Below are 24181 nucleotides of genomic sequence, written 5' to 3'. Positions count from 1 at the left end.
TGTGCTTTGTGTACCCACATGGGAGTGTGTAGACACTGATGCATATGTGCTGGGCTGGGGCTCCCAGGCTCCTGGGCTGAGGGACAGGCTGTGGTCCCTGACAGGGAAAATCCCTCATCCTTCTCATGATCATTAGCATCCACTAAAGCAAAAGCCACATCTGACCTGGTCACAATGTACCACTGCCCTGGTACCCTGCTGCTCTGTGAACTTCCCAGAGCGCAGTGGGGCAAGACTCACCCGGGGATGGGGGTGGGTAGGGGGAACATGGCAGGGGCAGATCCGAGGGGCTCTCTCCCCAGGAGCGTGGCAGGCGGCCTTTTATTCAAGGCAATTTGGAGAAGTGTAGACCTCCAGTCAAGTTAGAACATCACCCTTTCAGTTTGTGATGTTTATAGCTAATTAGCTAACCTTACCAGTGAAGTTATTTTTTTCCTAGAAAAATGGCCCTAGCAGTACCAGTGATCTGTAACCCATCCTGCCTCCAGCGGCTGTAATGAACAACAAACCATTGTAGGTTGCCTTCTACCATCTTAGCAGACCTCTGCCTACAGATGCCAATAATGTTTTCTGTTGCTTGAAGAGGGTCCTGAGCCCCATTAAGAAGGGCATTTGGGGGCTTCCCTGGTGGCGCAGTGGTTGAGAGTCCGCCTGCCGATGCAGGGGACACGGGTTCATGCCCCGGTCCGGGAGGATCCCGCATGCCGCGGAGCGGCTGGGCCCGTGAGCCATGGCCGCTGAGCCTGCGCGTCCGGAGCCTGTGCTCCGCAACGGGAGAGGCCACAGCAGTGAGAGGCCCGCGTACAGCAAAAAAAAAAAAAAAAAAAAAAAAAAAAGACATTTGGGGTCAAGGTGCCCTGGCCCTAGGGCTGGGATTTCCCAGTCTTGCCTGAGAGGAGTAGGGGCTCCCCAGGAGGCTCCTGCCTCTGCTGATGCTGCCCCTTTCCCTGCCGCCCACTCTTTCCCAACAGATGGCTGTTCCTGTCCCGTGGGCCTGCTGTGCCGTGCTTGCTGCTGCCGCTGCCGTGGTCTACGCCCAGAGACACAGTCCACAGGGTGAGTGCTGGGTCGGGGAGCTCCCTGCTGACCCCCTCTGGGAGCTGAGCGTGAACCCTCCCCGGCATAGCTGTATTCACCCACCCAAGAGCCACGTACTGCCATAGGCTGGCATCGTCACACGTGAACATGAGTCATATGACACTGGTATACGGGGTGATCCACTGATGTTGTCCCATAAACACAGTCCCCCAGTCACTCCTGGGCGGTCTCATGCTGAGGGTATCTCTGGCTTGAGATGATCTGTCCCTCTGCCCACTAGCACTGATACAAGGTACAGGTGGGTGGGATGGGAGTTGGGGGCAGCTAGGGGTAGGGCCCTGTACGGTATCTGGTGAAATGGGGTCCCCTTGGATTTATGGGGGTGCAGTGGGAGGCACTGAGACAGTGGGTAAGAATATTTCTCCTTATCCCAGAAGGAATACAGGGACAGAGATGGTAGACTGAGAACAAGGTGTGGGGATGGGCAGGGTGACAAGTGGCAGAGGGCTGGCACATCGAGGAAGGGGCCCGGTCAGTGAGCTGGGTTGGCTGGAGGGGGCAGGGATTGCTCAGGCTGCGCCACTGGCAGCCTCCTGCCCTTCCCCTACCACCTGTCCAGTGAGTGCTGAGTCCTCACACTCCACGGGGCAAGGAGCTGCACCCCTGCTGGGAAACTTTACCACTAGCCCTTCTGCATCTGAGGCAGCACCTCAGACAGCCACATCAGTACGAGGTCTGACCTCGAAACTCCTTGAACGAGGGAGGCTCCAAGTGTAGGGAGCTCCCCCCTTGGTTGTGTCCTGCCCCCCACCTCAGTTAGCTCAGGTAGAGGCAGAGAAGGTGGGGGCATCTCTGGGGCCCAGGCGCAGAGCAGACCCTAATGGCTGAGCTCCATGACCCTCAAGGCTGTGGGTTCAAGGAGGGCAGTAGGTCGAGGCTCCTGTGGCCTCTTCCTCATGAGCCCAGCACTGAGGCCCAGAGAGAGCCTGGCCTGCCCCAGGGCTGCTCCGCAGTGGGCAGGGACTGAAGGGACCACCAGGCCAGCCCATCGACCCCCACCTGCAGTCGGCCTGCCTGGGGCTCCTGTGCTGACTGGACCAGCCTAGGCCCGCCAGCGGTCTTTCCCGTTGGCCTCGCCCCTGCCCTGTGTGTGGGCATAGGCTGCATCTCTGAGAGTGTGAGACTGTCCTTGTGCGTTAGACTGTGTTCTTGTGTGAGCGAGACTATGTCCCTGTTCGGGTGTGTTTCTCTGTGTAGTTATATCCTTGTGGGCTGTGCCCTGTGTGTGACATAGTTGATGTGTGACCGTGGCCTTTGTGGGGTTTTGTCCTTGCGGTTTAGACTGTACCCCATGTGTGATAGTTTGTTAGTTTCTCTTTGTTTCTGTCTCTTCGTGTCCCTGTGAAACTGTCTCTCTGTGTGTGAGACCATGTCCCCATGTGTAACTGTGCCTCTGGGTGACAGTGCCCTTCCTGTGCATGCATGTGACCTTTTATCGGATGTTACTGTCCCTGAAGTGGGACAGTGTCCCTGCGTAGCTGTGACCTTGTGGATGGTTGTCTTGGGTGTGCTTTTTCTTCTTTGTGGTGACTGTCTTCATCCTGTGTGTGGTGATGTGAAGTTGCTTAGGACGCCTGGGGGGACTGTTTCCGGTATGTGGTCCCCATGTGAGCCCATGTGCACAGGTGTGAGGGAGCTGTCAGCTCTATCCCTGTGTGTTTTCGATGTCCATGACCTCATCCTGTCTCTGTCTCTTATCCTGGCTTCTAACAACCTTTTCACAGCTGATTCCTTTGGAGCATTTGTCACCGCGTCAGGGCCAAGAACCCCATCCTCCCCCTGCTGCTTGATTTAATTTCTGAAATGGACAGCACATCAGTAGGGGCACCCACGGGGTGGGAGGAAAGCTGTCCAGAGACAAAGGATTAAATCACTGCCATCTTTGGAGCTGTTGCATGGCTGTGTGTATTGCTGTTGCTGTGTTAATTGTAGCAGTTGTGACACTGTGTGATTGTCATGTCACATTACCCCCTCTGCCTCTGCGTTGTGGCCTGTAGCTGTCATCTGTCATTGTGTTGTCACTTTTTCATTCCTGCCCTGCCCTTACATGGTTGGTTTGTCACTGTTGTCAGGTTGTGTTTCCGTTTCCTTTGTGAGGCAGACAGGGTTCCCCACGTGTTACCCCACTGCCATTACATTCGTTGTGCTGTTGGGTTGGTTTCCTCATCTTGCGGCTTGTACCTGCCCCCCAGTATTAAAGGCCCATACTGGGGCCGTGTTAGTTCTGAGCTGCTGTTGGTCAGTGTCGATGTGTTGCTGCTGGGACTGTGATGGCCACGCCGCCTCCACGATGGTCAGTTTTCAGCCTCCTCCTCAGGCCGCTGGATGCAGTCTCTCTGCTGGGGCGGGGGTGGGGGGGGCGGGTGGTGTGTGTGCAGAGAGAGGGGCTTGGCGTGTTTCCTGGAAGCTCCAGGTTTTTGGAAGGGAGGCTGGAGGGGGGCTCCATGGCTAGGGCTGGTGGACTGGGGGGGGGGCTCTATGGCTTGAGCCGTGGACACTGGGCCTCTGGGCAGAGGGAGGCCCCCAGTCAGTCTCTGGTCCAGCCTCACAGCTGTGGCCTCCAAGGCCCCCCGGCCACCACCCTTCCGCCTGTTCATCCTCTGTTCGGCTGGTCCCAGGCCCCACAGACGAGTGGTCAGGGCTGGCTGGGTTTCCTGCTTCCCTCTCCTTTGACAGGGACAGAGAGGCTCAGAGAGGGGTGAGACAGAGACAGGCAGCGGGGGAGAGAGCTGGAGATACAGAGAGATCCCCGGCCCAGGGAGGGTGACCGAGGCAGCAAACAGGGACAGATGTTTCAGCAGAGAGAAAAGCAGAACTGGGGAGGGGTCTATAAAGGAGGGAAGGGGGCGGCGGCATGGGGCCGGGGGCGGGGTGGGGTGGGGTATCCCTACCCTCTGCGGTCCTGGTGGTGTTAACAAGTCTAATTAAGAGGCCACTGGCCCAACTTAATTGGCTCGTTAACAGGAATTGCCTCTGAAAATCCCCCAGCTAGGCAGGGTGGCTCTCTGGAGGGGAAATGTGAAGGAGTGTTAAGGAGGGATACCGCTGCCACCACCACCCCGCCCCCCTCCCCCTCGCTCTGCCCCTCCCACCCTCACTCCACAGATCTGGCTGGGACCAGGGAAGCATCTGTCCTTCCAGGCTTGGGGGGCAGGATGAGGAGGGTAGATTCGCATCTCCCGGTGCCCGCTTCTCTGGGGCTGTCTGTAGAATCGGTGCCTTAGACTTCCTCTGTCCCACTCGCCCCCGCACCTAGCGCTGCCTCGCGACAGGTGCTCCCTCCGGCCCTTCCACTCCAGTCTCCTGGGCTCTGTCCATCACGCCTGGGTTGCCGAGGCCAGGGCTGGGGTTTGCTTTTGCCTCTGACAGGCCCCTCCTGGGGGCAAGAGAGGAATGGTCAGAGAGCTCCCTCAGTCCCAGCACTCCCTGACCCACACCCCAAGCAGTTCCTGTCTCATGATGATGTTGACAGCTGCTAGGAGTTCCCTAGGGCTCCTGTCCAGGACCCTGCCCATTCTCCCTTCTCCTGCTGCTGCCCCAGCCCTGTATGGTTGGGAGCGGGGGACTTGCCAGGGACTCAGAGTCAGGGAGAGGGAGAGAGGCAGGACAGAATGACGAGGATGGGGAAGATGAAGAGATGGGAAGAGACAGAGGGAGGAGTTCGGGAGAGGGGCCCCTCAGCCCCAGCTTGCCTGGGTAGCAGATGTCAGTGACTGGAGCTGGGCCTGTTGGTAGCAAGACGTTGGGGTCGTGGGGGTCAGAAAAACTTTTAAAAGGACCTGGGGACTGGAGGTGAACTGGGTCTTCTCTCCCAGCATGCTACACAAACTCTCTACACATACACACACACACACACACACACACACACAGTCCCCAGACGTGCACACACACGTACGAATTTGGAGGCACTCGCATGCCTGTACCCTTGTACGGCCGCACAGGAATTTTGCATACCCCTCATCTCCCCAGGACACTCACATCGTGAGACTCATAGCGTCTCGGCCTGGACTCCTCACTTTCGCACATTCACGGGCTCTCATCCGTGCACGTTTGCCTGGGGGTGCTGGGCGGGGCTGTGACCTGTGGCTTTTGCCTTGTGCCCTCCCGGGCCCCCACAGAGACACCCCACATGCAGTACGAACGCCTGGGCTCAGACGTGACTCTGCCGTGTGGGACGGCGAACTGGGATGCAGCTGTGACGTGGCGGGTGAATGGGACAGACCTGGCCCCTGACCTGCTCAATGGCTCTCAGCTCGTGCTCCGTGGCCTGGAACTGGGCCACAGCGGCCTCTACGCCTGCTTCCACCGCGACTCCTGGCACCTGCGCCACCAAGTCCTCCTAAATGTGGGCTGTAAGTGTTACTCCCAGCACCCCTCATTTGACCTCCCACTTCACTCAAGGGCGTTGTCCACGAGGCCCGGACCCTTGGCCCGGTTCAAAGCCCCTTCCTGGTGGTAGTGGTGGAGGCCCTGACCCTTGCCCTCTCATCCTATTTGAGCCTGCTCTTCTGACCTCTGAGCCCAGTCTCACCCCGAGTGCGGACCCCTGGCATTTTGCACTTGTATCCACCCCCACTAGAGATCTTTGAGATCCTAAAATCCTGTTCCCTATGACAAGATGGGCACAGGAGGGCTGGCAGGCATGGCCCACCTAGGGCCTCGTAGGGAAGAATCCTAGAGTCACAGCTCCGAGCTGGAGTGGCCTCACTCCACTGTGTCCTCTCACAGGGTCTGGCCCTGAGGACCTTAGAGAAGAAAATGGGGTATACGGTTATGCAGGTAGAGGTGTGGCACTCTGGGAAGCTCCAGGGAAGAAGGAAGGCTTCCTGGAGTGTGAAGCACATGGAGACTTGGAAGATTTGGAAGATACACTGAAAAAGTTCTTTCTGGCAGAGACCTGAGTGTGACCATAGGTTTCAGAGGCTGGGAGGGCATGAAAAGGCCACTTGGGTTGGTATAAATGGCGGAAGGTTGCTGAAGGAGGGGACGGGGCAGATCATGACCCTAGAAGCTGGGGAGTGACATGATCAGAGTCATGTTGTTAAAAGGTCCCTCTCTCTGTGCTGAGGGGAGGCAGGTGGATGGGCAAAGGCAGGGCCAGGAAGGAGGCTGTTGCTGGGATGCGGGAGAGATGAGGGGGACCTAGGACCGGGGCGTAGAGTTGGGGAAGTTGAGAGGGGGTGATTGGACCTCCAGGAGTCGGTGATGGATTGGAGGTAGGGAGGACAGGAGAATAGAAAGGGGGAAGAGTCAAGACGGCTGGTGGTACCAATCGCTGCAACAGAGACAAGGTGGAAGGGTCAGCTGGAGGAGAAGATGGCGTGTTCTGTTTACACGGTGTCTCAGTTTTGGTTTCCCTAGAATCAGGTGAGAATTTGCATACAGGTGGTCTATTTGGCAGGTGACAGAAACATCACAAGGGAACGGGAAAGTGATAGAAATGGAAGTTAAGCTAGCCAGTAAAGGGGGAGTTATCTAGCCACTGCTTCTGGGCAACTGGCGCTTAACCCGCTGGGGGAGCCCTGGGAGCCGAGGCAGAATGTGTGCCTCAGAGTTCTCCTGCCTAGGGAGTGCGGGGCCTCAGATGCTCATACACTAAGGGGTCAGGGTGGGGCTGCTTTAATTCCCCAGCACTTTTGGCCTGATGCCCTGACAGGCAATGCAGGTTTTGGTGGCCAAAGAAAGCTCTGAGGCAAATAACTGCAGAAGCGGTCAGTGGGTACGGGTGAGGGATCAGAACCACCATCTGCTATAGACATGTTGGGTTGTGGTCCCCGGGGGACAGCCGGGAGTTGATGGCTGGTAGCCAGTGAATCTAAGGGTCTGGGACTTGGGGAGAGGCCTGTGCTGGAGATGGGAATTTGGGGGGGGGGGGTTGTCAGCATTAACTCTTTGGGAGGGGGTGAGATGGCCAAGGGTGAGATTGTGGGGTAAGGAGAGAAGAGGACCCAGAACCCAGCCCTGAAGACCATCACTGTAAAAGGGGTTGATGGAAGAAACGAGCCACAAAAAGAGATGAAAGATCACAAGGAGCCGGCAGGAAGGTAGGAGGAAGAGCAGGTGAGTGTGATTCCGAAGAGGCGTTTGCAGAATCGGGATGGTGAGGTTATCAGTGTTGCTGGTGGTCGTCTGGGCAGGCCTCTGGAGCTCAGCCAGAGGCACCAACTGACAGAGTAAATACTCTGAAAATAGTTTCTTCTCTTCTTGAGCCAAGGATTCAAGCTTCTCCGGCCTCATCCCACTTGGGTGATGTCTGAAGATGGTTTCTTTACTCCTGGGAGCTACTGAGGGGAGGAGATGCTTGAGGGACCTGGGAGCAGGCCCTTTCCCCACTATCAGGAGACTGGTGTGGACAACCGTGGGAAATGTTAGGCTGAAGTGTTGCTCGGGGTCCGCCACAACACTGACCCGTCAGTGGGGCTAGAGGAGAGGTACGGGTATGTTTTGGTAGGGATGTTCCTTTCCCCACAGAAAAGCTTTTTTATGTGTTTAAACTGGAGAGATGGCAGTCATCACGAAACACCTTAGTTGCAAACCGAGGGTGGAGTGACCCCTGTCGGCCAGCTTGAGATATGCAGGATCAGCCCACCAGAGTCCTCCCTGGCCCACCACAGGGTACGTTAGAAGTGGACCACGCAGCCTAGCCCTGGGCCCTTACATGGGGAAAAGGCCATGTATTGAGTGGCATGCAAGGAGTATGAGGCCAACTTGGTACAAGTCACCCATACCCTTGTCTTCTCAGTTCGAGTCCCAGAAGTCCTCAGGGTGGACAAGGCTGGATGTGATGGCTGGGCCTTGGTGGCTCTGGGCCCCCATTCCTGATGCCTCGATTTTCTTTGAGAGGTCATTGGAAGGGGATTGGGTCTAGATGTAATGCCTGCGGCCATACCCACAGCTGCCCTTTGTGAGCAGAGCCCAGACCTTTTTTTTAATAAGTTTTTTAAAAATTAATTAATTAATTAATTTATTTATTTTTGGCTGTGTTGGGTCTTCGCAGCAAGCAGGGGCCACTCTTCATTGCGGTGCACGGGCCTCTCACTATGGCGGCCTCTCTTAGTTGCGGAGCACAGGCTCCAGACGCACAGGCTCAGTAGTTGAGGCTCACGGGCCTAATTGCTCCGCGGCATGTGGGATCTTCCCAGACCAGGGCTCAAACCCATGTCCTTTGCATCGGCAGGCAGATTCTCAACCACTGCGCCACCAGGGAAGCCCCAGACCTTTTATATATAGTGTTGACCACTTCCCAGGCCCTGCCTGTCAGAGGAGAGCTGGCCGTGAGTTGGCTGTAGCATTAGTTACAGATACTTATCTCTCATTGCCTTGTTTCCTTCTAAAGAGTTGGTCAGAGGAACAGGGGACATTAACCATGATTGTTTCAGTCACTTTATATTAGTAACAAGAGACTGGGTTTGGCAACACTCAGTATCAAATTATCCTTCTCGCCAGTGCTCAGAGAACAGGACAGAGCTACCCCTGATTTGTGGGCCATTCAAACTAAAAATTGTTCAGTATTTATCCTAAACATATAAGATTTTCATGTCTCTATTTCCAAGGGAACCTGATCATAAAAATATTCCGTTGGAAGTCCCCTTAATCAGGCTTGATCCCTGAACTGCTTCCTCCTGACCCACCTTCCTGCCCTCAGGCAGATGGTCACAACCAGCAAGGAGGCCCCTACCCGGGGTGATGAAAGGATCCCCCACATTAGGAAACAGGATCACAAGGTTCCTTTTAGTAGCATCCTTTTGTTTCCTTAGACACTGCTAATTCCATGTCATTCTGATTTTAAGCTGAAATAAATCAGAGATTAAGTGACTAATTTTAAATAGACAGTTCTTTGTCCAGTTTTAAAATATTTGTATTTGATGGATCAGGACAGGAACTCCCGAACCCCTGGTTCGGCATCGCTTCCTCCTCAGCTCTGTTTGGTGGGGAAGGAGAGAGCAGCCTGTGGTTGAAGAAGAAATTGGGGAGAAAAGACGGGTAGAAGGCGGGCATTTAGGAGTCCAGAAGTTGGGGTGCCTCGAGGGATGTCATGAGATAAGGTTAGCACAGGCCGTGGGCCTTGAATGCCAGGCAGGAGGAGGAGTGTGGGTGCGGCCCGGGCAGGGCTGGAGCTGGAAGGGTCACCCCGCCCCGCCTGGCCTGATCTGGCCTGGCCAGGGGTGTGGGCAGCCTGCCCCCCCTCCTCTCTGAGCCGGCGGGCAGGCCTCGTGCATGCCGGGGGCTCCAGCCCAGGCGGGCTGGCGAGATGAGAGGAAAAACATGCGGTTTGGTGGGCTGGACATGGAAAAACAAGCCAGTTAGGAAAACAAACAAATCCTGGGCCAGCGGGGGTACACGCACGCATGCACACGCACACAGCCCCGCGTGGGACTCAGGGACGCCCTGCCACGGGCTGATGCTGTCACTTGGGCATCTCAGGAGCCCCCGTGGGGGCAACTCAGGAAGTCTGGGCATCCAGGAGCATGCCTGTATGTGATATCATGACACGTATGCGTATGGGCTTTTGCTCACACACAGCCTCTAACACGCTCTCACACGGTGTTCAGCTCATACGTGTGCACACACTTGGAATTCTGGGCACCTTCCCACACCCACAATTCGAAAAATGCATTCAGACTTAAGTTCCGTCTCATACGCAGTGTCTCAGGTTTGTAGTCCTGCTGTCACTGTTTCACACACAACAGCGCATTTACACGCATTTGCACGGAGGACCTCAGCCACACAGCCTCACACGTGTAGACAATCCCTAAGTCACACAGCCTCACCCCGAGCCCCACACAAATGTAGTCACCCGGCCACGCACAGCCAATCGCAGTGACACTGCTGCCGAGTCCCAGTTACACACAGGAAGCCTCTCGGAGTTACGCACACAGCCTCACAATGGCAGTCTCTTACAAACAGCTTCTCCCCTGACTTGCAGCGCGCTCCCAGCAGGCCTCCTCACTGCATACTGTCCCACAGCCTCACACTTGGTCTCTCTCAGCACCCCCACCTCCGCCCACCCGGCTGCTCAGCTGGGCTCCAGCTGCAGCAAGTCACTCCTTTTCTTCCTTTTCTTTGTTTTTCTTTCCTCCTTTTCCCTCTGAGAAACCTGGTCCCTGTCAGGAAACCCAAGCCCTTCCCTACTCAGGGCCCAGGGCCAGGGAAGAGTAGCCAGATGACAGACAAAGCCCTGCCTGCCCTCCCCCCCACCCCCCATGACCTACCCAGTCAGAGAGGGGAACTGGTTTGCGGGGGGATGTCTGAGGGGAGACTGGTCCGAGGGGAGAGGACGGTCAGAGGGAAATGGAGGAAACCAGCCAATGGGGAGGCTGGGCGGGGGCGGGGGCCTGCGAGTCCAGTGCCATGGCCCGCTCTGCCCTCCGAAGAGTCCCAGGTGGCAGGGAGCTGACTCTGCAGGCTTCAGTGCCCCCCCCCCGCCCCCCGCCCAGTGCCCTTCTCCTTTGAAGCTGGGGGTAAGGGAGGGTGGTGGTAGGAGGGGGCAGTGGAGGCTTCTCAGCCAACCTCGGAATGTCCTTTCCTCCTGGGGTGGCTGCCAACTCCGGCCTGGCCCACAGGCCCCCACGAGGCGCTTCCTGTGTCCTTGGCCACCCCCCCCACACACACACCATGCCTCTGTGTCCCTGGGCAGATAGGCACGGAGTACGTGAGGCGCGCAGAATGAACATGGAAGAGACATAAGATGGACATGGGGCCAGGAAGGCTCCCCGGGGGAGGCAGGCGGCAGCGGGCAGAAAGCAGGCTGCCCCTCGTGCAGGCTCAGCTGGCCTCCAGCTCTCCCCTGCAGGCCAGGGGCTGGAGCCACCTCTGCCCACAGCGTAGCCCACACCACCTGCCACATACAAGCTCCTCTCATGCCTCTCTGACGCCTTCATCTCTCCTGCTGCAAAGCCAGATCGGGCCTTGGGGGTTCGGCCCCAATACATACATACTTCACATATACTGGACATGTACATGCAGTGACACACAGCCATTCACAATCCCGTGCACACTGTGGATGGAAGCCCATGGCTCCCAAGTATCACCACGGCCACTCAGCAAGCGTGGACATGCACTCCCCCTCACCGTCCCTGGCTTATTGAGCTGCCCCCCTCCCATTTCCTGTCCACCTGTCAGGCAGAGGGCGGGGTGGGGGGGCACAGGAGGGAGGTGTCAGTGTCCCTGGAGCCGTGGACGGACATGCCTTGCCTGGGTCAGATCACAGAAGCTGCCTCCTTCCAGGAACCTGAGCCGGCTGTCCTCATGCCTTACCGAATGCCCGAGGGTGGGACAGCTGGTCTAAGTGCTCACAGCAGCAAAAAGAGTGGTTAGACAGCAGGGAGGACTTCCCAAGTATGTGTGTGTGGTCGTGTTGGTGGGTATCCCTGTCCTGGTGTTTAGTACCAGCTCTGGCTTGCTGTGTGACCACAGGTAGGTTCCCATCCCTCTCTGGCCCTCCGCGTTCCCCAGAGTAAAGGCAGGTGCTGACCATATAAAGGGCTGCTTTTTTCTTTTTTAAAATAAATTTATGTATTTATTTATATTTGGCTGCGTTGGGTCTTCGTTGCTGCGCTCGGGCTTTCTCTAGTTGTGGTGAGTGGGGGCTACTCTTCGTTGCAGTGCGCGGGCTTCTCACTGCAGTGGCTGCTCTTGTTGCGGAGCACCGGATCTAGGGTCATGGGCTTCAGTATTTGTGGCACACGGGCTCGGTAGTTGTGGCTCGCAGGTTCTAGAGTGCAGGCTCAGTAGTTGTGGCTCGCAGGTTCTAGAGCGCAGGCTCAGTAGTTGTGGCGCACGGGCTTAGTTGCTCCACGGCATGTGCGATCTTCCCGGACCAGGGCTCAAACCCGTGTCGCCTGCATTGGCAGGCGGATTCTTAACCACTGCATCACCAAGGAAGTTTCCTAAAGGGCTTCCTTAGGGGTCTGTGATGGAGAAGCTGGGGGCTGGGGCTGGGGTGAGGTACACACCAAGGGAACAGCAGCTTCCTCTCTGCACACACACGCAGTCACACATAGACATGTGCTCTGAGAGCCATACACATAGACGTTCCTACATACGTACCCACATTCCATCACACGTCACTCATTCTCGTCACACACAGACACATATGTGACATGTGTGCATATGAACAGCCGCCCAGTGCTGTCGTTCATGTGGAGCCACCAGGCCTGTCCTCGTGTTTCTCATTCTCTCCCGAGGGGAAGCCTGGGATGTCTCTTCTCCAGGGAGTGCACCCTGATCACCCCACCAACCAGAGGACCCGGTCAAGAACCCCCCTTGGCCTCTGTTGCACAATCTTCCTCTGGAAATGGACGCAGTGTGGCAGGAGATTTGGGGCTGGGGCCGATTCCCCCAGACATCACCTCCATCCTGTGATCGATGAGCTGAGGCCTGCAGCCCCCTGCCCCACGTTCCCACCTCCATTGAGCAGGTGGGGGGGCTCTCTCCATACAGCCCTTGTTTTCCTTTAATTAAACATCTGGCTCTCTGTGGCCTGGGAAGCCTCAGACCCTCGCTGACAGCACCCTCCCCCCGCCACCTCTGGCATTACTGATGGATTGAAGGGGGAGAGCTGGGGTTCTGGGGCCCACCTGTCCCCACACTAACGCAGGGGACTAGGGGCTCCAAGAGTGTCCTGACCGTGCTGTCCTCACCCCCAGTGCCGCCGCGGGAGCCCGTACTCAGCTGCCGCTCCAACACTTATCCCAAGGGCTTCTACTGCAGCTGGCATCTGCCCACTCCCACCTACATCCCCAACACCTTCAATGTGACTGTGCTGTGAGTAGATGCACCTGTGACCTGGTTCCAACCCTGACCTCTGACCTCTCCCCCGGCCCCCCACCATGCCCTCAGTCCAGACCCTAGCCCAGCCTTGGGCATGACCTTCCCCCAGCCTCGGGCTTGACCTTCCCCCAGCCTCTGCCCTACCCGACCTTGATGTTGGTAACGGTGCCTGGGCTTCATCCCTCCCCAGGCATGGCTCCAAGATTATGGTCTGTGAGAAGGACCCGGCCCTCAAGAACCGCTGCCACATCCGCTACATGCACCTGTTCTCCACCGTCAAGTACAAGGTCTCGATAAGTGTCAGCAACGCTCTGGGCCACAACGCCACAGCTATCACCTTCGATGAGTTCACCATTGGTGCGTGGGGAGGGGGCGGGACCCTGCTGCATACTCCAGTGGGAGTAAGTGGATGTTTGCCAACGTGTATATGAGCATTGGTGGGGGTGTCCACATTGTGTGCCCAGGTATATGTGGAACGTATAATGTGTACACATATGCGTGGCATGCATATGCCCGTGAACACCTGAGTGGATGTTCTTCACCTGCCGGGGCCAAGAGACCTCTCCAGCGGCTCTTCCCATCGTCTCTCTGGCTCCCAGAGCATGCAGGAGGGGGAGGAGGGCAGGCTGGGCCAGACCCTTGTGCAGCTGCAGCCTCCACCCCCCCACCCCCCACGCTAATGGCTTCCTTACGGCCTGTGATGAATGAGGTGTCAGAACAGGAGACAGGACTGGGACAGATACCGCCCTCCCCCCACCCCCATCCCAGCCAGACCCTCTGCCCGCCCCTGCCCCATCCCAGCCAGACCCTGTGCCTCCGCCTGCCCCCCCCAGCATGGCTGGATCCCCAGCCAGTCTCTTGCTATGGGAGCTGGGCCCTTAGATGCTCTCATCAGATTCTCAGCTCACTTCCAACCTAGATCTGCAACACCTGTGGACTGTCTTTTACCTTTGACCCACAAAGCAGCTTCAAACCCAGCCTCTTCCAAGCGAGGCCGTGTCTCAGTTTGGAACTGAAAAGTTGAGGTGAAAAGCCAGGCTTGGGGAAGTATATGATGCTGGTACAGGCTGGAGTGATCCAGGTGATGATGAGGGTAGTGGTAGGGCATGACATAGGCTTAGTAATTGGGATGCTCGTCATCACGAGGATGGGGTTGATGATGGGATGAAATTTATGACGTTGATATCATGAGCTGGTGACAGTGACTGTAGTGACCGTCATTGGTGATGACAAGGATGTGAAAGGTGGAAGTAATGAGATGGTTGTTAACGGTGGTTTGCCAAAATTGACAACAGAGAAGAGCGATGATTATCGATGTGCATTGGTTGACATGGCGGCTGGGGTTGACGAAATGGGGCTGTTCCAAGAGATCAGTGTGGTACTGAAGCTGTGTTTCCTCAACAGTGAAGCCTGACCCTCCAGAAAACGTGGTAGCCCGGCCAGTGCCCAGCAACCCTCGCCGGCTAGAGGTGACATGGCAGACCCCCTCGACCTGGCCTGACCCCGAGTCCTTTCCTCTCAAGTTCTTTCTGCGCTATCGACCCCTCATCCTGGACCAGTGGCAGCATGTGAGTACCCTGCCCAGATCCCGAGAGCCTGAATCAGAGCCACACGTTGTGGGAGGCCCCTGTATCCCTGCTGCCAGCTGTTCCAACGTGAAGCCTGAGGGCAGTCAGAGAGGCTTTCCGGGGGGAAGAAGGGACCAGGTGGGCCTGGAAGGATGGATGGAGCTGAGGGAGGTGTCCTGATCTAAGGTCCTTAGGGGTTGCTGGTGACCCCCATTAGGGCAACAGGAACGCATCTGTCGTTGTGGCTCCGCATGGTAGTAGAGAGAAATGCTGGGAGGCAGATGGCAGGCAGTGTTTCCCTTTTCTTACCTCTGGCTTCAGCCCTGATCAGACATCTCCCTCTTACACTCTGGGCCAGGCTCTGAGCCTGTGCTAGACCCAAGGGGCACGATAGCCCCTGTCCTCAAGGACTCACAGATGGGCTCAAGGGGTCAGAATCAGGCAATAGAGTCAAGCTCAGTCCAGGGTGTGAGCTCAGGCCGTGATTAGTGTCATGGCTCCCCAAAGTCAAGTCCACCTTAGAGGTCAGCTTAAAGTTATGGGTCAGAAGGTGGTCTGGACCGGGAGCAAAGCAGTGGACGGGGGGCAGTATGGGGTCAGGCTGTGGTCTGGGATGTTGATCAAGCTACGAGAGCGAGCTCTGGGGAGCAGCCAGGGGTTTGGGGCAGACTTGAGTTTCTCTCTCCTTGAGGGCCCTGGGCCCATAGGGCTGTGGGTGCTATGAGGCCCGTGAGGTCTGTGGGCTAGGTCTGGGGCTGGGAAGGTGCGCCCTGGGGCAACCCAGGCTGGCACCCAGGGTCAACCTGTGCCCCCACCGCATCCACCTGGTTCCAACCTCATCTCCTGCGCCTCTCCCAGCTGGCCTTTAAAGCGCGTAATTCGATTCCAGGGCGCCTGTCCTGGTTGCAGGCCTGGCTCCCACAAAGGCCGCTTACATGCTCATATGTTCCCTGACAGAGTCCGGAGTCCCTCCCGCCTGGCCAGCTGCCCGCGACTAATGCATTGCTAATAACCAGGGTCTAGTTTCACAAGCCCCCCTCTCCTGCTAACTAGCTACAGGCAGCAGCCCTGCGCGTCGCAGTGCACACGCCTTGCAGTGGACCTGGCACACTGCCTACCACACACACACGGGAACATGCACGCACACACGTGGCCCCCAGCAGGAACCATGCTCCCTACATGCATGTGACTAACATGCCAAGGCCACCCACTGGCCTGCACCGTGGGCAGAGCTGACCCCAACGCTGACGCGGGCAGAGCAAAATATGTGGGCTCTGTGGCAAGAACATGAGTGGCCTGTGGCACAAGTTATCCCTGCTCCATGTCACATTGGTATTGTGGTTGGCTAGATTTATGGCTCTTTTGAACTTGAGTTTTGCTCTGAACAGAGTGGACTCTCCCCAGTCCTTAAGCTTGGAGAGAGGCAGGTATATGATTGGGAGGGGCAGTGGAGGTGAGAGCAGAGTAAAACATCACTTGGATTTTCAGGAGTATGTGAGAGATACAGGTCAGGAATTACACAAGAATGGGCACCGTGAGGTCTGGCAGGGGCTGTCTCAGCATGGACAAAGGGGAGGTGAGTACTGGGACCCAGCATGGGTTCCCTGCATCTTCTGCTCTGGGCCTAACTCAGCAGGAAGGCTGGGAGGGCATGTTTGATGTCTGCTGCCACAGACTGATGGAGGACTCCTAGGAAAGGCGGATGCCAGCAACTAGGGAATTCCTGACAGTTGTGGAGCCATTCTCCTAAGGGGGTGGATTAAGGGATCAGTGACAACCTAACAAGAAGGGCCCAGGCCTAGGAGATGTGGCTTCCAGGAGGGCACTGCGCTTCTAGGCCACATTCCTAGAGGTATGGTTGGTTGCCCACCGTAAGCCCACCAATGAGGTGGTAATTTGATCTGCTCCCCATGGCCCTCTCCCTTTGGGGCAAGACAGATGTGGAGATCCGGGGGACAGAATCAAAGGAGGAGGCCCGAGGGTCAAATCCTGGGAAGAGGGAGAAGGAGCGGAATGAGCTAGGGCTACTTAGCCAGAGGGGGTCTTTGCAGAGCAGAAGGGGCCTGGGAGACCAGAGGTGGAACTGGGCCCCAACTCCAGGAGAGGGGGGTCTCTGGGGCCCACCGATCTTCCAGGGCTGGGAGTAGGACTTAACTGAGCCCAGATCTGGGCCCAAAATGGCTCTCATACCGACTCTGGCCTTTACCAGTACCTCCTATCTCAGGCTCACAAACCCTGGAGGAATTGGGAGGCTTTCCCGCCCCACTTGGACCCAGCTGCCCACACGTGAATCCACATACACACACGCACATGGGCTCACAGACTGTCAGGTCAGGTAGCCCAGACCCTGGTTTTCTTGGGGAAAGAGTGTAACAGGGACCAAAAATGCCCTGAAGCCAGACGTGGCTCAGAGCGGCTGGGGCGGCGGGGGGGCCTCCTCCACCCCTGCCAGCTGCCCCCTCCACCCCTGCCGGCTGCCCCTGTTTACGAGGCGCCTTAATGAGGCGGCGGGTGCCGCTGAGATGAACCAGAGCCCAGCCTGGGCCTGGGAGGGGTGCCGGACAGGCAGGCCAGCCTGGAGGGTGGGGGGAGACCCTCAGGATGGGGCTGGCCAGGGCAGGGGTGGGATGGCCATGCCTCCAGGAGGAAATGGAGCAGCTGTCCTGCTGTCCTGCCGCCCCAGGAGCTGCCCCCCCACCCCTTTTCCACCTCAGGCAGGGTGATGACTGTAAGTGAGGCCACCCTGAGGGGGAAACCCCGCCGGGGCCAGGCTGGTGGGTGCACCGGGCATCTGGGAGCCCAGGCTCTGAGCTGGAAGCCGTGGTAACGACAGAGCTGGCTGAAGTCTCTCTGGTGCTCACCATGTGCCTGAGTCCTCATTACAACCCTGTGAGAGCGATCATTAACGCCGTTTTACAGATGAGGACCGCAGGGCATGTGGAAGTTAGGTAACTCAGTCACCTAGTTAGTAGGGGATGGAGCTAAACTTTGGACTCGGGCAGCCTAGCGCCATGCCTGCGTTTGTAACCTTCCCTTTAAACAGCTCCTTGATGGAGTGCAACACAGCATTACGCCTCTCTCACCCCATTCCTCTTGTCGCCTCTGGCTGGAACTGAAGTTGGGACTGGGCTGGGGCTAGTGAGAGAGCTGGGGTGACAGCAGAGTGAAGACACTGAGCAAAGTCCTCCTCACTCTCCCCTCGGGGCATTTCTCATCTCCTTAAAGATCTCCTCCCCCAGGACTGTCTTTGCTCCCTGTTGGTGGGCGGAGGGAGGCGGGGGGGGGGGGGGGGGGGGGGGGGGGGGTGTCTCCTCCCGGAGAAGTCTTCACTCTCCCAGGGATATTCTCAGTGTCCTCCCCCCAGGGAAGTCCTCATTCCCTCCAGGGATGTTTTCACTCCTCTCTCCCCACAAGTGTTCTCACTTCTTCTGGGGGTGCCTCACTCTCGTGACCCCCAGGGTCCGCCGTCCCGATACACTCCCACCCCGCGATTTGGCTGCAGGTGGAGCTGTCGGATGGCACAGCGCACACCATCACGGATGCCTACGCTGGAAAGGAGTACATCATCCAGGTGGCCGCCAAGGACAATGAGATTGGGACGTGGAGTGACTGGAGTGTGGCCGCCCACGCCACACCCTGGACTGAGGAGCCACGACACCTCACCACCGAGGCCCAGGCCCCCGGTGAGCCCGCCCCCTGGCCTCCCTCCTTCTCCTCCTGGGGCTTGGAGCATCTGCCCCAGGGGTCTCCACAGTCTGTGTGGCTGGCACACTCCCGTCGGTCTGTCCAGCCCCTGCTGTTACTCGTCCTTGCTGTCTGCACATTCTCGGTAGGGGCCTCTGCATGGAGGGGTCCTCCGGGTGCCTTGGGGAAGCAAAGACCTGCCTGATGGGTGAGGCAGGGGCTGTCTGACAGGAGAGGCAGCCCTGGTCTGACACAAGAAGCAGGAGCAGTGTGCCTGTGGACCCCAGATGGAGGTGGGACTCCAGCCCCGGCCCGGCCCGTCTCTGAGTTTCCCCCGTGTTCCCCAGAGACCACGGCCAGCACCACCAGCTCCCTGGCACCCCCGCCTACCACGAAGATCTGTGACCCCGGGGAGCTGGGCAGCGGCGGAGGACCCTCGGCGCCCTTCTTCATCAGTGTCCTTGTCACCCTGGCCCTGGCTGCCGCTGCCGCCGCTGCCGGCAGTCTCCTGATCTGGTAAGTGGAGCGAGGCTGGGTGGTGGAGGGGAGCCCGAGGGGACCCCGACCCCACCCTCTTCCCTCACAGCCTCCTGCCCTGTCCCCCCAGAGCCCGGCATCCCGTGAGGACATGCCAGCGCACCTGCAGAGGAGCAGGAGGCCGGAGCTGAGCCCGAAGACCCTGGTTTCTATTTTGCACACGGGCAGGAGGACCCTCGGCATTCTCTCGAGACACAATTTGTAGAGACCCCGGCAGGCCCGGGCCTGCCGCCCCCCAGCCCCGCCACACCACGCCGGCCCCCCTCCCCACTCAGGGCAGGGGGCCATGCAGCTAACCCACCCACCAAAGAGCACCCACACCTCCGTCCTAAGCCCTGGGGCTGGGCCCTCCAACGCCAGCGACTCCCAGGAACCCTTGGGGGGCCTGAGGGGAGCCCCTCACATCACAGTCTCGCCTCCTGTCCCAGCCTCCTGTCTGTTCCAGGGTCTCTGTTGCCACCATCAGATTATAAGCTCCTGGCGCTGGGGGGGCCCGGCCATCCCCTTCCCCCGGCACCCACACTTTTCAGTGCCCCGCCTCCACCCTGTTTTGTACGACCCTCCCCTTTTCCTGCTCCTGCCCCGCAGTATTTAATGCCCTGTCAGTCCCCTGTAGTCAGACTCAGTGGTAACTTGCTGTATTTGAATTTTTTACAGATGTATATACGGGGGTGGGGGGTTCTCATTAAACGTCACCATTTCATGAGTCCTTGGACCGGACCCACTTTGGGAGGGTAGCCCTTGTCCAAGGACCTCTCCCCTTCGAGGCCTGGAGGAGGGAAGCAGTTAGAGTTGGAGAGAGACAGCCCTCTCCAGACAGGTGGGGAGAGGCAGCTCAGCTCTCAGGCAGGTGTGTCCATGGACGGGGCTTCCCGCCTCTTTGGAGGGTAGAGCTCCCTGGAGGCCATGGGCAGAGTTTTGGGGAACGAGGGGCCCCAGTGAGGCAGGTCCCACGCCGGGGGCATCCAGTCATCCCGGAGGCTACTGAATCCTGGCAGGGCCAAGGTCTGTCAGGGGTCATCTCTGGAGCTGCCTTCCACGGGTGCCCAGGCCTGGCTGTACCCACGGGGCAGAGGTGCAAGAAGGGGAGGAGGCCGGGTTTCATCCTCGGGGTGGAGGGGTTGTCATCCCTGCCATTCAGGAGACACAGGCCGGGGTTCCAGCAGGTCAGGCCTGGAGCTCAGCCAGGGCCGAGAGTGCAGAGCGCAGAGTAGCCTGGGCAGGCAGGGAGGTTGCCCGAAGGAGGCCACTTGGCACGTGACCAGGCATTGGCCTCGTGCTTCAGGACGGGAAGCACGGAGTACGAGGTTTACCCCAGGGTTAGATTGCAGTGAGGACTCAGTGTGAGTGGGAGGGGAGCGGGCTTCGGCTTTACAGGGTACTCAGTCTTTGGGCCAGCGCCACACCCTCTGCCCACACCCTTCCGGTCCCCAAACCGGGACTCCAGGATCCCTTTGATTTCCCCTCAGAGGAGAGGCCCCTGGCTGCCTCAGGTCCAGCCCCCCTTGTCGGAGCCGCCTCCCTGCAGCTCCTTGGCTGAGAATACCCGGGGCTGGGGCCAAGTTGGCAGGCACCTCTGGCCTGGGGGTGGGGGCAAAGGGTTAGGCCACAGCCCCAACCTGGGAGCCGGGCTTGGCCACGCTCCAGGCGGCTGGAGCAAAAAGAGAAGTGGAGTCGAAGCCAGAACACACTGGTCCATGCACAACCAAGCCCTCACCACCCAGGCAGGCACGGAGCAGTGCACCACCACTGAGCTGCTGCCCCCAAGTCACACGTGCACCCCGGTTCAAACCCTCCTCCTCAGACCAGGGTCAGGAAATGAGCATTCCTTTGCTGGTCTCGCTGCCAGCCTGGGATGATGCCCTGGGAGGAGGGGTCACAGTTCCAGGAGTACTCATGAGTCAGGCCTGGACAGGACTCCGGGCGGGTGAGGGGCTGAGAGCGAAGGTGCCTGGCTGTCCTCCAGGCCGGGCACTAGAGGACGAGACGGGTGTTCCAGGCGGGAGATGCCATGGAAAGCAAAGGCCGGTGTCGGGGTAGAGAGGCCTGTGGTGTTTCAAGCCAAATAGCCTAGCCCCAGCTGTGGGAGCGCACTGCTCATCCACAGGAAGAGGCTACCAGGATGGACATCCTGAGAAGTGGCTATGGACCTGTCTCTGTGTCCTGGACCCCCAGTTCCGTCTGTCTGGTCTCTGAGGTGTGGCTCGGGCCTGAAACCTGCACTCCAGGTCCAGCAGGGGTGGGGGAGTAGGGGGTCCCCAACTCTCACGAAGGACATTGTATCCCCGGGGTGGGTCTGAACCTCCCCCTTCCCCGTCCTTGCGGTAGGAGGGCTGAATTAGGGAGTCTCTGGCCTGTGCTGCCTCCCTGCCTTGAGAGCCCTGGTCAGCCCTGACCCACCCGCCGCCCACCCAGGGCTTGGGCATCATTAGCAACATGGGAAAGCAATTACGTGGGGCCTGGGGAGGAGACGGAGGGGAGGGGGATTGCTGGAGCCTCAGAGGCCGATGGAGAGGAGGACTGGGCCGTCTCCCTGCCCCCAACCCCAAGGGAGAGACCCAGCCCCGTCCTAAGCCCTGAGGTGGCCGAAGGGGCAGTGTCATTGTCTCTGACCAGACTGGACCTCAGCCCGGAGGTGGTCATCCCTCCTTGGGGGTCCTGGCCCTCGAGCTCACAGGGGCTGCTCACCTTGGAGGGTCTTGGCTGCTGTCTGCTGCCGCCTCTGCCTGCTGTCCCTTCCACATACGTTATAGCTCATCGCGGTTCTGGGGAGCTGGGGACAACTATAGGCATCAGTTCTTGGAGCTAGAGCAGAACCTGGAGAATGAAAACACTGCTGTTGGGGGTTGGGGGCACTGCAGGGGGAGACTTGGATCCCAGGCCCAAGGTGCACAGCAGCCCAGCCTTTCAGCTCACTACAGTTCTCCTTCCTCCTTCAAGGGGCACTGGGGATGGGAACCCTCCTCTGTGCCCCATTCCTATAAACTAACTTGTCTCTGCCCCATCCTCTTCTCTCTGAACCCATTCCTGTCTCTGTCTCCGTCCCATGCCTATCGCTGAACATGTCTTTGTCCTGGTCCCTGTCCTTGTGTTTCTCTCTGCATGTCCCTCTCCCATCTCTCTCTCTCTATGTCTCCTGTCTCTGCTGCCCTCTTTGTCTCTCTAGCCGTCTCTTTCTCTGTCACCATCCCTGTCTTTGCCTCTGTCCCTCCTTCCTATTTCTCAGTCTTCTCTTTTTCTGCCTTCCTCCCTCAGTCTCTCGGGGTCTATCTCCATCTCAGAGTCTCTCTGTGTCTCTCTGTGTTTCTGTCTCTCTGTGTGTGTATCTCCATCACCAGCTCTGTGTCTCTGTTCCTCTTCCCTGAGTCTGGCAGTCCTTCCCTCTCTGCCTCCCTCTGTGTGTTCCTGCCCTGGTCCGGACCCCAGCCTGTGACTGCTGTGCCTCTCTGGCCTGAGCCGGGGGCTGTCCTGGCTTCTGCTGCCCCCTCTCGGCCGCCTGCCTGCCCTTCAGTCTCCCGGGCAGGCAGCTGTCAGTACATGCATCCCACATCTGCCTCCCAGTAGCCAGCCAGGAGAGGGAAGGTGGTCGGGAGACAGCAGGCAGGAATACCTCTGTGCAGCCTCTGGCTTTGAGAACCCTCCAGAGCCGGTGAGCTCACTTACCTCCCTAGGCTGGGACTCTGAGAAAGTTCATTGTCACATGGTGAGAATGGAATGCTTGGCTGCAAACCCAGCCCCGTGTCCTGCACCTGTGTGTCTCTATGTCTTGGGGCCCACGTGTTCACTGTGCCCACAGGCCAGAGCTACTGGATGTGGACAGGTAGAGAAAGGACCTTCAGGTGGTAGCACCTGTCTGTGGATGTAAGGCTAAAGACCTGGGGGCAAGAAGGGCTGGAGTGTAGTCCTCACACCCCTCTCCTCTCCTCAGAGGAGGGTGGAGGGGAAGGAGTTCTGAGGAGAGGAGTCGGATGGAGCCAGTCTGAGGAGAGAGGCTGGAAGGGGCTTTATCTGACAGAGCCACTATGATGGGGAAGGCTAACCTGAAGTTGAGCGGGTCTGAGAAGGCCTGCGTGACAGGGTTAGTTTGAGGGGAGACTGGTGCGGGACACACTGCTGAAGAGATTGTGTTTGGGAGGGCCAGTCTGAGGGGCTAAGCTGATCCAGAGAGCATCTGAAGGGTCCAGTCTCAGGAGAAGCTACTCTGGAGGCAGACAGGTCCCAGAATAGGCTCACCAACTCGTCATAGTTTGCCTGGGACTTGCCCAGTTTTAGCACCGAATACCCCTCAGCCCCAGGAGACTGAGAGAGTTGGTCAGCCTGTTTGAGAAGGCCTCACCTAACAGTGCTCGCCTGATAGGAGAGGCCTACCTGGGAGCAAGTGGGTCCGAGACGGCTTGTCAGACGGCACCAGTCTGAGGGGAGAGGTTGTTAAGGCTAGAAGCTTCTCTGCACAGGAACCAGGCCCTGGAGGGGATGGACCGTTTGGGTCCTTCCAGAAGGTCAGTGGCTTGGGGAGTGGCCACCAGGGGGCAGGGCAAGCTCTCAGGAGAATCAGAGCCAAAGGCCCCAGAGGGAGCCAGACAGTGCGGGGCTGTGTGCAAAGTGTGCTGGCGATAGCGTGTGTCACTGCGCCATCGCGGGCAAGTTTGTGTGATGGTGCACGGCCGTGCAGTTACGCTTTTGTGTGACTGGGTGAGCAGGGGTCATGTCTGTGATGTGTCAGTGTGTGCCCAGTGTGGCTGGGTGGAGGCCTTGCCTGTGGCTGTGGCGGAGAGAGCAGGAGCCTCTTGGGACACCAGGACAGGGAGGCCATGGGAGTGGCTCAGTCAGAGAAGTTTCCCTGGCAGGGGCTGAGATGGGGAGGAGAGGTAGGACCAGGCTTCCCCTACCTGTAACCGCCCCTGCCCACCAGAGTATCCCCGAGAGTCCAGACACTAAGGGCTTTGGTCACACACAGGGGCAGCCCCCAGGCCAGTCTGCACGCCTAGGCCCTGCCTGCCCTCCTCTCCAGCTTCTCTCCTTCTGCTCCCTTCAGCTGGCACTCCTTCAGCTGGACACCTCACCCTCACCCCACCCTACCCCGATCCCCGATCATTGTTTCTAGCTCTCCTATCACCATGCCCTGGTTCATGCTGTTCCCTGCCCGATGCGCTCCTGTGAAGCATTTGAGGTCCCTCTGATGCTGCCCGCATGAGACACTCCCTGCTCATTCCCGCTTTACCGTGGGCTGGGCACCCACTGTGTGCTGAGGCCTAGTCCGGCGGGCCCCTGTCTCACCTCTGGGACCTGAAAGTGATGGGGGCAGTGCTGCTAGGATCTTGCCCAGAGGAGGGCTCTGAGGGAGGAGGTATGGACAGAGCAAGTCTGGGAATCTCGGAGACAGGACGGCAAAGTGGCACCACAGTCACAGAATCACTCTACTCCATCCTACCCACCCACTAACAAACTGAACAAAAGCCAAAACAAACCAAAACAAAAATGCTGTTATGAGCTCAAGTCCAACCAAACAAGGAAATTTTTTT

General features: G+C 58.3%; 1 protein-coding gene across 4 annotated transcripts in view; it reads left to right on the top strand.

The window, feature by feature from the left end:
- The window catches only part of CNTFR (ciliary neurotrophic factor receptor), a 58220-nt gene extending 38854 nt beyond the window's left edge, over positions 1-19366 (top strand). For 2 of the 4 annotated variants that reach the window (XM_032635284.1, XM_032635282.1), the window contains exons 3-10: positions 972-1056; positions 5217-5450; positions 12747-12864; positions 13061-13227; positions 14275-14438; positions 17941-18121; positions 18470-18638; positions 18730-19366. In XM_032635284.1, the coding sequence (XP_032491175.1) occupies positions 972-1056; positions 5217-5450; positions 12747-12864; positions 13061-13227; positions 14275-14438; positions 17941-18121; positions 18470-18638; position 18730 (1119 nt within the window). In that variant the 3' untranslated portion in view covers positions 18731-19366. The remainder of the gene's footprint in view (positions 1-971; positions 1057-5216; positions 5451-12746; positions 12865-13060; positions 13228-14274; positions 14439-17940; positions 18122-18469; positions 18639-18729) is intronic. The other 2 variants (XM_032635286.1, XM_032635285.1) reach the window with 1 other exon arrangement.
- The last annotated feature ends 4815 nt before the right edge of the window (positions 19367-24181 follow it).

The sequence above is a fragment of the Phocoena sinus genome, chromosome 6, assembly GCF_008692025.1.
Source record: "Phocoena sinus isolate mPhoSin1 chromosome 6, mPhoSin1.pri, whole genome shotgun sequence".
Classification (NCBI taxonomy): domain Eukaryota; kingdom Metazoa; phylum Chordata; class Mammalia; order Artiodactyla; family Phocoenidae; genus Phocoena; species Phocoena sinus.
Note: the sequence above shows the minus strand (reverse complement) of the source record. Positions and strands in the feature narration are given on the sequence as shown.